General features: G+C 42.0%; 2 protein-coding genes across 4 annotated transcripts in view; one reads left to right on the top strand and one right to left on the bottom strand.

Moving 5' to 3' along the window:
• The window catches only part of FAIM (Fas apoptotic inhibitory molecule), a 19,684-nt gene extending 12,375 nt beyond the window's left edge, over nt 1–7,309 (bottom strand). The window contains exons 1-3 of one of the 3 annotated variants that reach the window (XM_057740342.1): nt 7,171–7,309; nt 1,534–1,666; nt 953–1,181 (exon numbers count right to left, since the gene is read on the bottom strand). In XM_057740342.1, coding sequence (XP_057596325.1) covers nt 953–1,181; nt 1,534–1,644 — 340 coding nt within the window. In that variant the 5' untranslated portion in view covers nt 1,645–1,666; nt 7,171–7,309. Of the gene's footprint in view, nt 1–952; nt 1,182–1,533; nt 1,667–3,066; nt 3,126–6,500; nt 6,706–7,170 lie in introns of those variants that run through there. The other 2 variants (XM_057740343.1, XM_057740341.1) reach the window with 2 other exon arrangements.
• On the top strand, nt 6,505–16,520 carry LOC130854950 (basic salivary proline-rich protein 4-like). Its single transcript, XM_057737784.1, has 5 exons — nt 6,505–6,671; nt 6,751–7,462; nt 12,320–12,407; nt 14,307–14,394; nt 16,304–16,520. Exons 1-4 carry the CDS (start codon nt 6,505–6,507, stop codon nt 14,345–14,347), a joined length of 1,008 nt encoding a protein of 335 aa, XP_057593767.1. The 3' UTR covers nt 14,348–14,394; nt 16,304–16,520.

Genomic DNA, 16,520 nt, shown 5'->3' with positions numbered 1-16,520 from the left:
ATCCCACATGCCGAAGAGCAACTAAGCTCGTGCACCACAACTATCGAGCCTGTGTGCTTTAGAGCCCGTAAGCCACAGCTATTGAGCCCACGTGCCGCAACTACTGAAGTCCATGCGCCTAGAGCCTGTGCTCCACAACAAGAGAAGCCACAGCAATGAAGAGCCTGCACACCGCAAAGAAGAGTAGCCCCCACTCACTGCAACTAGAGAAAACCCACATGCAGCAACAAAGACCCAGCACAGCCAATAAATAAATAAATAAATAAATAAATACATTTATTAAAAAAAAGATCATTGGCCTTAGAGACACAGATGTAGAGAACAAACATATGGACACCAAGTGGGGAAAGTGGTGGTGGGGGAGGGGGGTTGGGGGTGGGATGAATTAGGAGACTGGGATTGCCATATATACATTACTAATAAGAAAAAAAATATCAAATTGTACACTTTAAATATATGCAGTTTATTGTATGTCAATTGTATCTCAATAAAAATTCTTAAAAAAGAAAAAAGATCAATGGCTTACTTTTCATTTTTTAATCTACTTTATCTGGACTTTGACTTTGATGATTTTGATCTGCTGCAGTCCTAAACCTATTGCTACCTAGAGAAAAATTCCCTTGTTACTGATGAATCTTAAATTTCCAACTGCCTTTAGATATCCTTTTAAAGAGAAATATCAAATAATAACAAATGTTTACATCAATATTTCTTTTTTTAAACCCAAGTTTATAATCCTCAATCCATCACTATAAAATCTGGCTCTCATATTTTCCATATAAATCAGTCGATTCAGTGAGTACTTCATTTCCACAGGATACATGAGAAACATACCTGCACTTAGCACTCTCTCAGATTCAGAGCTCCCATAACAGGTCTGGACAGTCAGAGGAACTAATTAAATGGCCAACATAAAAAGCCAGTAAATTCTGCAGAAATGGCTCTCACTTACCTAACACAACTCTAAAGTCTTCACCATCCAAATGTAATACCCAAGTATTGGTGGTTTTTGATCTGTTCTCCATATACTTCTTGAGACTTTTCCCATTGATTTCCAGAGTATATTCATAAGCAAACCCACTGACAGCATCTATATTGATGGTTGCTTTCGTCTTTGCAGCTCCAACGCAGAAGGTTTCTTTGCCCACTAATTTGAACATCCATTCTTTTCTTATCTCTTCCTAAGTAATAAAATATAAAAGTTGAAAACACAAATGGAAGAAATTTAATATGTAACTTTAGAAATAATATAATTAAAGGGAATAAATGGTAATGCTATTTAGATGTAATTTTATTACTTCAGGATACAAAGGTTTTAGAAAATCAAGGCATTTTAAGTTTAAATATTAGCTGTTGTAGTCTATGAATTCCACAACTATTATTAGTTTGCTTTGTACAGCAAAATGATATGGGCCAATATATAAAGATAACCACTGTCAGAGAAAAGACTTGAATTTACCTATGAAGAATCTACATTAGCAAAATCAAGCTTCTCTGTACACCATATTTTACAAAATAACATTTTTTTCCTACCTTTCCATCTACATATACCACTCGTTTGCCTGATGTGGTCCCATGTTCAAATTCAATCTTATGGACTCCATCACTTAAAGCAACATCCCAAACAGCTACAAGATCTGTCATTTTTTCCAGGCTGTAAGGAGGGCTAAGGGAATAAAATTAAGCAATTATAATAGGTCAAAACAATAACAGAATAACCAATTAATTCTTTCAAGATGAAAATATCAGATTTTTAAAAGCCTTCAAATTATAAAATATCCTGTGATATTAGCTAAGAAAGCCTACTTACAGTACATGTAACTATCTTCTCCCTCTTAAGCATTGTTCTTTTAAGATGAAATTACTATATATGGGTATATAGTCAGATAATTCCAAAGTCACCTTAATATTAATAGGATTAAGAGTCAGTTTATCCATGACAGTATTCTAAGCTAGGCCACAGAATAATGCTTGGAAAGGTCAGTAAAAAGTTTCTACTTCTCCCTCCCGTCATTTAAAAGCACAGTATTTGATTGTGGTTTTACTCTTTCAGATCCAATCACTCTAAAGCAAGAATTCTCAAAACCTTTTATACTTAAACCAATAACTAGGGATTCATTTTAACAAAAAAAGGTTCTAATTTATAACACTAAGACAGAAAAAGAGAAGTCATGGAAGGAATGCTCTATAATAGACATAAAAATGTTATGGAAGATAGTAATCTTGCCATTATTACAGGAAATCTTACTAAAAATATAAAGGATTCTGTTTTGTCAAGTTTCTGACACAATTTAAACACATTTTTATATTAATATTTTAATGTAAAATATATCTTATATATGTCCTATGTGAATGATCTGTTATATATAATGCATATATAACATATAAGTAATATTTTGCTATTGATATAGCTATTTAGCTTTCAGAGACGTAACATTTATTACAGCAATAATGATCACAGTTAATAATTATATATAATATACAATAGCTAATAAAAATAATGATGATCAGTACTTAGTGTGTGCCAATCACTGTTCTAAGAGTTTTACATATATTAACTCAAAGAATCCTCACCATGAGGTGGGTACTATTATTATCTCTATTTATAGATGAGGAAACTGAGGCTCAGAAAGGCTAAGGGCCTGTCTAAGGTCACAATGACAGTAAGTGGCAGATGGGAATTAAACTTAGGACTCTGGCTCCAGAATCTGTTCTCTTAACTACATCCTACTCTTCATTCACTCTAATCTCCTTTGTAGGCTTTAAATCAGAGATGGGAAATGGATTTTATATTATTTTGAGGTGACTGCCAAGAATTTTGTGCTGAGAGGGATTTGGAAACCTTACATCCAGGTCCTATGGGAAAGGATGCCACATTAGTGGTGGCCACCTCCATACCAGGTGTTTACCATCCTTGCTCGAAATCACAGAAAAGAAAAACTATGCATTCTGCAATATTACAAAATGTGTCCTTAAAAAAGGAGCCTGGAAAAATAACTCTCCTGAATGATTAAAACCATCTTGAAGGTTTCATAAGCTAGTTTTATTGCAATGCAAGACATTTACCTTTCGTCATCTTCAAAGATAGGACTGTCATCTCCAGATGCCATGGTTGGCAAAACAGACTTTAATCCAATTAGCAGCCAGGAAAGAAAAAAGCAGAATTGCAGCAAAGAAAGATTGAGAGCAACAAAGATGACATCTGCAAAGAGTTTTTCTAACTTTGCAATCCATTTCTTATATTGCATGCAGTTTCTGACAAAGCAGCTTTTACATACAATAGAATTGCAATCTCTAATTTTCAGGGAAAGAAGTTAAAAGATGCAAATTAGCCAATCATATTTTTCCCTGTTATGGATTTATAATTTCCTCAAATTAGAGAATAAACTCTAGCTTACTTCAAGTACTGTATCATACCACATCAGAACTGCAAGAGACCTAGAGGTCCTCTGGGTCCTTCGCTTCTCAAATTGAGAAGAACCCCCAAGGGTATGAGGTAGTAGGTCAGGGAATACATAAAACTCCAGGATAAACAGAATGCATCCTCTGGAAACATCAGTGTTACACGGTGGTAACAAATTTAAAATGCAATCTTCATATTAAAATTTAGAAAGCTATATTATGGTGCAATATATGATTTAAAAAAATGTTTTTAAAGATAACTTCAAAGAAGTGTTAAGCTTGCAGGAAGCAGCCAGGGATGCGCTAGTTTGCTTTCTAAGAGCAAACTTAATTTGCCCACTTACTTAAGCCCACTTAATTTACTAGTGCCATTAATGAGTCCACAAAAGTTATGTGGTTTGCTCAGGTCACTAGAAGAGCCCAAACCAAAACTAGAGTCCAGAACTCCTGTGTAATTAACTAAACAGTATCTGGGCTGTAATGCTAAAATCAGAAGCACACATAATACTCAACATGCATAGGAAACCCTCCACATTTGAAGATTTGGGATTGACAGTTCTATCCCTGTCAAACCTATTGAAAAATAAGTTCAACTATTTTTCACTCCCAAGATCTACTCTAGTCTAGCCCTTTCCATATGGATCTCCAAGTGTGCTCTCTCCTTGTAAAAAATGGGAGATTGCCAATCTTTTTTGGCTGGAAACAGACAGAAGCCACAAATTACTTTTTTAAAGATATTAAAGAAGAGCTTAGCACCCATAAAAGCAATCCAATAGGCAAAGAAAAGCTAAGCATTTTAAATGAAAACTAGACAAAGATTCAAAACACACTGTACCTAAAATAAATCCCTCTTTTTATTAGCAGCTTATATATTTGTGAATTTTTCTAGTCTTAAAAATATTTCTTAGGATATCTCCTATGAAAGTGGAGGGTATCCTGCAACTGTTAAAGCAAAGAGGATACATAGCAATAGAGTAAGCCAAGAGCATAATAGAAACTTGAATAAGCATCCTTTGTAAATCAGAGAAGACTTGGGGATATCATTCAGATTTTGCTCTACAACTTTTAGAGATTCTAGAAAGTTCAGTAACTCAGCAAACTTGAAAGAACTGCCCAATTTTCCATTATAAGGAACTTCAAATATTATCACACTAAGGTAAGGCACAGTACCATCCTAATTATATTTCATATAAAGTATAAAAAACAACACAACAAATTAGAAGGAAGGTTAGAAATCAAGATCACAGAAAAACTTTTTTCCTCAACTATCAACATTCATTTATACATTCAACATTTATTTACAGAGTATCAGCTTAAGGTGTTGAAGAAGTTTTGGAAATAGATAGTGATGATGGTTGCACAACATTATGAATGTACTCTATGCCACTGAATTGTACATTTTAAAACAGCAAATTTAATGTCATATATATTTTGCCACAACTTAAAAAAAGTTAATACCGTAATATACAAAAAATCCATTGAATTATACTCTTTAAATGGGTGAATTGTACGGTATATGAATTATATCTCAACAATATTGTTAAAGAAAGAAAAAACCCCAGGTGCCCTGCCAGTAGAGTTTCTTGGAATATGATTACACCTATAACCAAGAGATGATCACAGCTGTCCACGTCCCCGATTTCTACCTTACTCATTTGAATAATGAGAAATATCTATCACATACAGATCTCTAAGCTACAAATTAGACTTAATAAAAACATGTCATATTCTAAATTCATCCCCCATGCTAAGTCACTTATATGCCAGGAACTGAACTGGGTACTAAGCTCAGAGTGAGGGACTCTGGAGAGACCAAAAGATGATTACAGCACAGCCATGGGACTGTCCTTGGAAAGGGAGGCAGTAAAGAACAGAACAGGGGGACTTCCCTGGTAGTCCAGTAGTAAAGAATCCGCCCTCCAATGCAGGGGACACTGGTTCATCCCTGGTCAGGGAACTAAGATCCCACATGCCAACTACTCCGTATGCCACAACTACTGAGCTCACGTGCCTCAACTAGAGAGACTGCGTGCCACGGACTACAGAGACCATGGTCTCTGGAACCTGTGTGCCACAGCTACAGAGTCCACGCGCCCTGGAGCCCACCTGCCACAACTAAAGAAGAGAAAACCCCACACACCACAACTAGAGAGAGAACCCTTGGGCCCTGGTGAAAGATCCTGCATGCCTCAACGAATATCCCACGTGCCGCAACTAAGACCCCACATAGCCAAAAGCAAAAACAAAAAAAACCCAAAGCAGAACGTGCCCACAGAGAAAGGATCGTAGCCCTGCCAAGTGGGTGCGAAGGCCAGGGAAGGCTTTCCTTTAAAACTTGGGAGAAAGGAATTAATTAACTGTCATTTTTACACTCTTATACATACACTTAACTATCAGGACCATGTCCCCAAACTGGAAAATGATCATTACAAAGAAAAATTCCCTGTATTTCAGCACAAAGTTTTAAGAATGTAAAAGGATGTAAAAACAAATTCCATTTATTTCCACTGATAAGAACAATGTCACTCACTTGAAACTTTACACGTCTTCAAAGAAAACTTTCTGAGCATCTAGTGACATACCCATCAGCATAATCATTTAAAATACCTTCCCTGGCAACCCAACATTCATGTTTCAGAGTATGACTTAAACATAAAAACGTTTCCACTCTTCATCTAACCTCAGCTGGAATTTTGCTTTAACTTAGGTTTAGTCGTATTGGGGACTGTAATGGTTTATCCAAGCTAAACCTAAGTCAGCTTTAAAAATTACTAAGGTACTCGTAGCTCCTTTTCAGCAAAGCTCTAGGTAAGGCCCCATACAAGGCAGGTCAAGCTTAACAGGGAGGTGTTGACACAGTCCGCCCGATCCCTTGTGAAGCACTGGGACCTCCAGCAAAGTCTGTCAGGAAGCCCCCTGAGCCAAGTGTTTCCAAATGGGAAGCACAAAAACGGGAGTAACTTTTCCGAGGAGCATTTTGCAATGTATACCACAAGCCTTAGGGGGGATTCTCTCTAAACAAATAATCGTGCTCAAAAAACCAGACAGAACGGTGCTCAACGAATTGCTCTCTGTGATAGCTAAGAACTGCAAACCACCTGGATGTTCACCACCGGAGGGAATCCACTAAGTAAATCACAGTCTTGTCACTCAGCGAGCGTCCAGCCCCGGCCAGGCGCGGTCAAGCGGGCACCGCGCACCCTAGCGCGGCCAACCAAGAGGATGGAGAAAAACATCGAAAGCCGCGCGCAGACGCCTGGGATGTATTCGTAAGACAAAGAGGCCGAGCTGTGGCTCTTTATGATCCAGGTTCTGCAAAAACACAGCCCACTCATGCTTGCGGGGCAGAGGGGACTGGGAGCACCTACACCTTGACGTTAACCCGAGCGTCTCCCGCGAGCAGGGGTCTGGCTCCTGCGCTTCCTTCCTTCCTTGTGATTTTCTGCTCCCCTTTTCCGACGCCCACAAGTATGAATTTATAGTCGGGAAGAGGCGGGAGCCGCGGCTCACAGGCCTGGCCGGGCAGGGGCCCCCCGCCGCCTGCCCCGGTCCCCGCCCCCGCCGCGGCCGGGCCGCCGCGAGACACCCGGAGCCCCCTCCCCGGCCCCCGCGCGGGCCCGGGCCTCCCCGCAGGGGGAGCGCGGCCCGGAGACACCGCCCGCCGCCCGGAGAAGGAGGCCGGCCGCGCCGTGGCGGGAGGGGCGCCTGGGGCTACGCGCGGGGCCTTCCGGGCCCGCCGGGCCGCCCCACCCGGGCCGCGGGGCTCACCTGGGCGCCGTGGGCCGCGGAGGGCTCTGGGCCCAGCGACCGGTGGGTTCCGCCGCCTCGGGCACTTAGGCCGCGCGGCCTCGTCCCTTCGCCCAGAGCCAGACGCGGCCTCCGCGGAAGCGAGAGCTCGCTCGGCAGGCGCGAGTCCCGAGCGCGCCGACTCTCTGTCGCGCTTCAGGTCCCCGGGGGTGCCCCGCGCTGGCCGCCGCCCGCTTCGCCGCGCGGCGACCCAACCCCCGCCCGCTGTCCCCGCGGCCGGCTTTGCGCTTTCACCCCCTCCCGAGACTCCGGGGTAAGAACCAGCTGATAGCCGGCGCTGGTCGGTCGCTGGGGAGAACCAGGTGGGCAAGACCAGACCCTCCCTGCTCTGAAGCCACGGGGCAGGTAAATCCGATCGTGGCATTCTCTCCTTGAAACTCAGTAAGGCTTCTGGTTACTCCTCTAAAGATCAAAACTCCTTAGGGTGGGCACGAGGTCCGGTGTATGATGCTGCTCCTGCCTCACCTGGCTTCATTTAGATCCTCAAACAGTACAAGGTCCTTCTCACCCCAGGGCCTCTGCAGATGCTCTTCCGTCTGCCTGGGCCCTCCTCCCTACCTTCTCCCTTAGTTAACCTCCATTTTGTTGTTGAGATTGTTCTTCAAATACCATTTCTTAAGGAAAACTATCCTGGCCCCTAGGACTTGCAACACCTGGAATTCTCAGCTCCGTTCAGGGTGTGCAGGTGTCCGTGTAATCTTTGCTGAATGTGCAGCGTAATAGTAGACCGTGAAGGCAGGGACCAGGGTCACTTGGTTCTCACTCTAGTATCTCCTACATCTGCACAGTGCAGGCTCCTGTTAGGCTCTGATAAATGTTTGTTGGATGGATGGATGAATGAATGAAGAGCAGGCCTGAGTAATGTTTTAGGTAGCCTTGATTTTCACTTTAAGGAAAAGACAGCACCACTGCAGAGAGAGAGGACAGCTGGAGGGCCATCTGAGAAGAGCAGGGAGTGGTCCCTGTGGAGTGTGGGCCTAGCAACAAAATAGAGACATGTGAAGGGATTCTCCCAGGGTCCTGGGGCTCTGAAGATTTGGGGGCCCAGGGACACCCAGGCCCCATTGTGTAATTTCTTCCTGCAGCGTGATGTTAATGTTAAGAAGGATGGTTTCACCTCTGGGATTGGTAGTGAGGATGCTGAGCAAGTATGTGAGAAAAGGGGAGCTGAGACACAATAAGGAACTGTCTATTGATTAGGTTAACCTGTCTGCAAAGTAGCAGACTGAATTTCAGAGAGCACTGATTTCTTGTTTCTTTCCCTGTACTGAAAGCTTCCTGAAGACAAAGACTTTTCATATTTTGCATTCTTTTCTGCACCAGTGTTTTGAATAGAGAATTTTTAACAAATGACTGTTAAAAGAATGAATTGGGAGGCAAAGGTAAAAGGCCTCAGAGTGGAGATTTCCAGAGATGAGACAGGGCTAGCTGAAGATCCCTCCCTAATTCCTTTTTCCCAATCCTTAGTTCTTCTGAGAAACAGTTGTGAGTTGTTGGACTAGGACCAGGAAACCCTGGTTGGGCAGCAGCTCAAAAATATTGTTTAATGAAGAGTCATATTTTCTTATAAAACTTTGGGAATCAAAATATGTTTTACAAGTCCAAAGAGCTGTAATTTACTGAATGCTTGCTTTGTGCCTTATGTATCATTGCCTGAAGTTCTGACAACAGTCCAGTGATTATACTTACACCGATTTTACAGAGAGAGCCGAAGGCCTTCAGAAGTTGCAGGGCCAGCTCATGGAGCCAGGCCTGTGGGATTTGAAAAGTTCATATTAACAGGACCTGTTAATAGAAGAGTATTAATTGTACATGAAGAAAAATATAGGTCCTGTCTTAGATGCCTGGGGAGCCCATCTGCCCAGGGACCCCAGAGTGCAGTGGGGTTCAGCCCACTCATGAAGTGCACCCAGGTCTGTCCCCAGGATAGGCAAGGCAGTTGGATTCTGTCTCTGGCTGATTCTGCACCACTGTTTCCTCCTTGGGTATGGTTTCTGGGATACCTGGAATGAAGGAACACACCAGTTTGAGCTGTATTTTCTACCTACTCATTCCCTGGGCCCAGGACACTGGAGGTAGGAATAGTCACTTGTTATCAAATGGGATTGTAATGGAAAGAAAGTCTGAACAGAACACTGTGAAAGGTATTAAACTGAGTGTGAAATGTATTATCTGGCTGATTCTGCTTTTTACTTTTTTTCCACTCTCAGATTTTCTTATTTCCCAAGAAGTTCCCAAGATGTTGCTCTAACGTCTCAAGCTGCCTCTCATCAACCTGCCCATAGGTGATTTATTTTAAGAGAGCAGCTAAAATGCTTTTATTCACAATAGTTCATGTTTTCATTGGGCCTCCATTGGAAAAGGAAGTTGTTAATGGACTGACTGATTTTCTGAACTTACTTTTTAAATAGCATGAGTCGACATCAAAATAAAAGGGAAAAGTTACATAATCTGATACCTACAGGTTTATTTATTTTTTTAAGATTATTTATTTATTTATTTATTTATTTATGGCTGTGTTGGGTCTTCATTGCTGTGTGCACGCTTTCTCTAGTTATGGCAAGTGGGGGCTACTCTTTGTTGCAGTCCGTGGGCTTCTCATTGTGGTGGGTGGGCTTCTCATTGTGGTGGCTTCTCTTATTGTGGAGCACAGGCTCTAGGCACCCAGGCTTCAGTAGTTGGGACGCACAGGCTTCAGTGGTTGTGGCATATGGCTTAGTTGCTCCACAGCATGTGGTATCTTCCTGGCCCAGGCATCGAACCCGTGTGCCCTGCATTGGCAGGTGCATTCTTAACCACTGCACCACCAGGGAAGGTCCTACCTACAGGTTTAAAACCTTCCATGTGCCCTTTCAGTACTGGTCCAGCGTGACTATTGGCTGTGTGTTAAAGAAGAGGCACAGTGCTTTTCAAACGAGCCCAGGACCCAGGATTCTGGCCTCAGAGGATTGTGTGTTGGCAGCAGTGCCAGTAACCACAGTCTTCTGCTACTAGCCAGGCTGCTGCTTCTGCTTGGGCCTCTCTCCTTCAGCACACGGAGGCTCTGGCTCTATTTACACAAAACACAGAAAGTAGAGAAGCAGCGAACCAAGGTGATTTTGTAGAACTTGAAACCAGGAAAGTTTGACAGTTTTCAGGAGAAAATAGGTTTTGATCTGAGTCAGCTGGAGAGTGGCATTTGTAGATACACCCTTAATTATATCAAAGAGCCAAAGGAAGGCACTTTTTAAGTGCTTAAGGAGCAGTCCAAGGCACATATTCCAATTGGTTAAGACTAAAAATTTAGTATCTAGTTTATTTTGAGAAATTTAAAATATGGAAAAGTACAGAGAAAAATACGCATATTCCCACTACCCAGAATTGACCATCATTAAATGTTGGCTCAATAGAAAAATCTTAGAGAAGCAAACATTGCAGGTGAAGTGCTATTTGATTTTCAACCCCAACATCATTGCTTTCTTCTTCTCCCCAGAGGCCAACATTCTCATGAATTTGGTGTGTTTGCTTCCAACTCCACCTCTATAGTTACATAGAAATTATATACATGAGTAAATGTTCTTGGGCATGATATAGTTCTGCTTTTAAAAATTATATGCATGGTACCATCTGTTGATGGGGGGAAATTTGAAGTTTATAACTATGCTAGCTCTGTTTCTGTAAAGACTGCTTGCTGTGCCACGATAAGAACAAGATGACCTAGTTATCAACTGTAACCATAAGATGTTCTGATAAGTATGGAATGTCCTGCTCCTTCCTGCTCATGCAAGTTTCTGTTTGGACTCCCCCCACCCCCACCTGCGTGTATCCCGCGCTCTCTAACTGCCCTAATCTATAGCAATTATGTAACCAATCAGTTTGTGTCAAACTCAACTAGAGCCTTGTTTAAACCAACCAATCAGTCTGTGTCAATTATAACTATATGACTTAACCTATAAAAAGAAAAGATTCCCCTGAAGCAGGGTCCCAGAATTTTGGAGCGTTAGCTCGTCTGGGTCCGCGGGCTCCATAAACCTGAGTTCTCCAACCCTCTGAGTGTGGTGCTTGGTCTCTGGTGGGATCAGTTTTCTGCAACAATGTGGCAACTGGGAATTTGTGTGAGAGTAAGATGGGATTATAGGAAGCTCAGCCTTTGGATCATATTGTTGCAAGAGCTGCTCCAGGTCTTTGCTCAGAGCCCTCCAACCCCCACCTTTAGCACGAGTTAACCTAAATCTTTAATTAAAGGGTTCAGAGAAAAGAAAGGAATCTATAAACAAACAAACAAACAAATAAAAAAACAAATGGAAGTAGCTGGGACCAAGATGGTGACAAATCTGACCTACAACAGACCCTGAGTCTCGTTATACGTTGATTTAAATATATTAGCATGTTAAATGACACACCTATCAACTGCTAAGACCAGACATTAAGGACCAAAAAGGATAAAAACAGGATGGCATCCCACTCCCTTGGGAAAAGCCCTGCCCCTTCCCTGGTATGCATATGCCTTCCCCATCATTAGCCTCACCTCTCCTCCCTTTGTCTTTACTCTTTAAAATTAAATCCCTCTTGCCAGGTGGGTGAGAAGTTGATCTGTGAACTTAGTTCCTGCTTCTCTATTCTTTGGCCACTGAACAAAGCCTGTGCTGTTTCATTATTAACTTGAATCCAAACAGAAGAAGAATCCTTGCCCGCAGAGCCAGAGAGCCTCAGCTGGGTTAGGGCCCAAGCAGGGTCTATACAACTTAATTCAGTAACAACATCACCATCATCATGACATTTATTCAACGTTTATTGACAATGTTACATGGCAGGCACCGTGTGAGGGGATATAATGAGAAGTACTGATGGCTTTTCCCCACTCATGAAGTTTACATTCTAGCAGAGAAGGCAGTCACAAAAATGAGCCAACGGACTGAGGTAGGTTGCCTCCGCGATGGCTCCAAAAGATCCCTACTTCCTAGCGTTCACATCCTTTTATAGCCCTCGTCCATGTTTTCGCAAGGTTGGTTTGTGCCATCAGTAGCATACAGCAGAAGTCATGCTATGTCACATCCAAGATAAGGTTATAAAAAAGACTTCAGCTTCTGTCTTAGGTGCTCACACATTCTGTTTGTCACTTCCTCTATAGGAAGCTGCCATGTATATAGACACTCAGGCAGCCTGTGGAGAGGCCCACTTGACAAGGAATGAACTGAGGCCAGTTGACAGCCACATGGGTGAGTCTAGAAATGGATCCTTCAGTCCACTTGAACGCAGAGATGACTGTAGCTGACTAACAGGTTGACTGCACCGTTCTGAAAGATTCTGTCCAGACCATCCAATTAGGCTACTCCTGTATTCCTGACCCACAGAAACTTTGACATAATAAATGTTTGCTTTTAAGCTGCTTTGAGTAGGGGTAATTTGTTATGCATCAATGGGTAACTAAGACAGAGACAGATGAAATAACTGCAAGCTAGAGTAAGTGCATACAATAGTCTTATGGTAGAGCAGATGCCCGTTGTGCGAAGTGGTATGGTCAAGTGGTTAACAAAGTGGTTAATGGAACCTGAATGCTGGTTTCAGATCCTGGATCTTGGCCCAGCCACTTACTAGCAGTGTGACCTTAGAAAGTCATTTTTCTAAACTTCTATTTTCTAATTTGATCATTTGTAAAATAAAGATAATAACGGTACTTATATAAAAGTTGTGAAGGGTCAACAAGTTAGAAAATGAAAGTACTTAACCCAGAGCCTGACACATTTCAAATCATATAACTATTGCTATTCTGTATGGATTCTTAAGCATTTGTTATTAATATATTTGCCTGAGCTGCTTGCTTATTTCATACTGGAAAATGGCTGCTGAAGGTGAATGCCGCTGTATAAATCTGACTCAAATTTAACAATACAATTCAGCACTGTATTGAGCACCTACTATGTGCCAGGGACTAAGCTAGGTGCTGGAAAAAGTTTAGTGAGGTGTGATCCATGTCCCTAGGAGTTCAGATTCTTGTGGGGGAGGCAGAGCAAATGTATTAGTGTATTAAAGGATTCCAAGTCTAAAAGACTTGTGAGTCGAAGAATCTTCAAGAATAAATCACCAAATGCCATTCATGTTTGGTATATTCCTTGTTCTATACCCAGGGGAAAATTTGAGAATCAGTTTAAAAGTTTAGAAAATAGATGTTTTAATTGCTAATGTAGGCTATAAATTATACTGGGGGCAGGGGTGGACTTCCCTGATGGTCCAGTGGCTAAGACTCCACGTCCCCAATGCAGGGGGCCCGGGTTCCATCCCTGGTCAGGGAGCTAGATCCCACATGCTGCAACTAAGAGTTCACATGCTGCAACTAAAGATCCCGCATACCACAACTAAAGGTCCTGCATGCAGCAACAAAGATTCCGTGTGCCGCAACTAAGACCTGATGCAGCCAAATAAAATAAAAAAGAAATAATAAAACCTTAAAAAATTATACTTGGAAGTCAAAGCACAGAGGAAAGCAGTAAGACGAAATGAAGACAGGCTTTGGATCTCAGCTTAAAAATCACTTCCTCAGAGAGGTCTCCTGTATGTAACCCTATTCTCTTCCTTCATAGCAATTATTATAATTCTATGCTTATTTGTATTTGTTCCATATTTCTCTTTCCAAGTACACTGTAAGCTCCATGAGGACAGGAACCACATCTGGTTTACTCACCACTGTAAACACTATCTAGTTCAATCCATGGAATATAACAGGCACTAATAAGTTTTTGTAAATGAAGGAACGTTACATGAATGTTAGAACCATTAGATTCCTGGTGGGTAGATGAGGCCCATTAAAGAGTCTTGAGAGCAGTGCAGCCGGATGCTGAGCTAAAGACTGAACTTGCGTGCAGAGTCCTTTCCTTTTCTAGCAAAGAGAGGTGCTAGAAAGGCCTTAGGGTTGTTCATAAGAAGGAATTCCTTTGGAGGATGGTGTATAGCTGTGTATAGCTTCCCCCCGTCCACTTGCTACACATGAATCCAGGAGTGATGAGAGAGAGGCTCTATTGTTGGGAATTAGAAAATAAACAGCCTTTTGTGCTTTGAAGATTGTGAAGGACACTGGTGATCACATTTTTCTGATCCCATTTTCCTCTTGATCCTTACAGGACTCCAGTTTTACCCAAGCAGCTGTGCTTCCACCTTGTAATCCATGTGACTCAAGGACCACCCACCCCACTGCTAATTCCAATTATGGTAATGCCTTTTCCTTTCTGGACCCCAGGCTTAAATCATCTGTACATTGGCCAGGCAGTTACTGATTGGAGGCAGAGTATGTGCCTATGTGACCTAATTTGCTCAGAAAACCAGAAGTAAAGATTTCAGATGGAAAAGAAAGCATGTGGTACTGATTGCTCCTGGTAGACATCTGGAAAATCACTTTCATTTGAATTTGAAACCTACCATGTTTACCACAGAACAGAGGGAAAACTGTTCCTTGATAATTTGATAAACTTGATATCCTATACTTTCCAATAACTCATCCTTGATAATTTGTTGAACCACTGCATCAAGCAAGTCCAAAGTCTGTCTTGCCTCTGGACTTCCTGTTATGTGAGGTAATCAGTTTCCTTATTGCTTAAGAAGACAGTTTGAATCAGATTTTCTATTCTATTTGCAGCCCAAATAATCCTAATTGACCAATGATGTTTGGCCTCCTAGCCATAATTAGGGCTGCTACACTAGAAAAGTAAGTAAGTCACCCTATTGCCCTGGAAAAGTCAAGCAGTGAGACTCTTTGTGTCCCGAGTGTTGAAAATCTGCCAGCATTGCTAGTGTGAATAGCTAAGTACAGAAAGGGCAGGGGGTGGCGGTCGGTTGAGGACATGTTTGCATGGGGCAGACAGACACAGAGATCAAATTCACAGTGGCTCCAGCTGCCTGGAAGAAGGCTGAGTATGGGCCTGAAAGTTGAACCCTAAAAGTTGTGACCCTGACACCTCCTTGTGAGAGACACCATGCCTCATGCCCTCTGTGGGAGATGCCTGTTGTGGCCATTGTGGGACCTGCTATGCTATAGACCTGAATCCTTTGACCAATTGGAAAGTACAGGTTGTCAATAGTGACATCGTGTGGCTATAAGATGCAATGACAGTGGCCTCCAGGCCTCCCCTTAAGGTGTGTCGCAGCTGGATTTTCCCTTGGGAATTTTTGGATCACTTAACCTGTTATGAGTTTTTGGAAAAGGTGGGCAGGGGCCCTATTTGTAGATTTCTAATTTATTAAAGTGATACACAGAGGATTGAGATGATTTCCTTTTGTGGAAAAAAAGCAGTAATCATATTTTACACTGTAGAGCACTCCCCCTCCCCCATTTTTTTAAAACAGTTTTTACTTACATATCAGGATGCCAGAAAGTTTGAAGATACCCAGACAAAAGCCTTTCCATTTTATACCCCTTTTGAAAACTCATCTGTGTTTCTGCATCACCTCTGGGACAGTCCCAGCTCCTTAGCACACTTGCTAAGGTCCTTCCTCCTCTGATTCTCCAATGATGCAACACACTCCTCAGCTTCCTCAGGAAGCCCATTATATTGGCCAACACTTTGGGAGTTAGGTTCCTGAGGAGGGCAGATATGAGCTGTACCAAAGGAGCCCAGGTTTAATTACAGGGAAAAAAAAAAAAAGAGTGAGGTTTACTGAGAACTTGTGAACTAGGCATTATAATAATGTGCTTTGGAGTTACTACCTTAATTTGGACATGAAGTTTTCTCTGAATACTGATAGAGACAGAGTAAAGGGCCAAAGTAGGTGATTAGTTTATTCACTAAAGGATTGTAAGTAAAGGAAAAAGTATGCGAGACCACTGTAAGTTAATGATCACTCAAGAAAGCAGATTTACTTAACCACAAAACCATGCAGGCTTGCTTAGCAATAAAACCATGCAACAGAAGCATGACATGCCCCAAAGCAATAAAACAATGGTGGAATGAGATCCACCTGCCCAGTAAGGTCAGTAAATTAATGATTCCTAGGACATGCTTCTCTGGACACACTAAAAACAGAAATATAAGGAAAAAGTGACATTATACTGAAACCTGAGATGATTTACCATATTTTAGTATACGCTACTGCCTTTTTACTCATTTCCATCGTGTCGTGACAGTCCCAGTTCCACCATGTATTGACAAGAAAACTCCCCCACCCAATGTGGAGGAGGAACTGAAGATGGAAGCTTGACATCTACTCAAGAATGAGGAAGAAGGTGGTCTTCTCCTCCTTCCCACTGTTCCTTTGATTATAAAACTGTAGCCCACTAAGTTTTCAGAGTGGCACTCCATTGCCCACACACTTGTAAGCCTCACAAGCATCCTATTCTAATA

The sequence above is a fragment of the Hippopotamus amphibius genome, chromosome 6, assembly GCF_030028045.1.
Source record: "Hippopotamus amphibius kiboko isolate mHipAmp2 chromosome 6, mHipAmp2.hap2, whole genome shotgun sequence".
Lineage (NCBI taxonomy): Eukaryota > Metazoa > Chordata > Mammalia > Artiodactyla > Hippopotamidae > Hippopotamus > Hippopotamus amphibius.
Note: the sequence above shows the minus strand (reverse complement) of the source record. Positions and strands in the feature narration are given on the sequence as shown.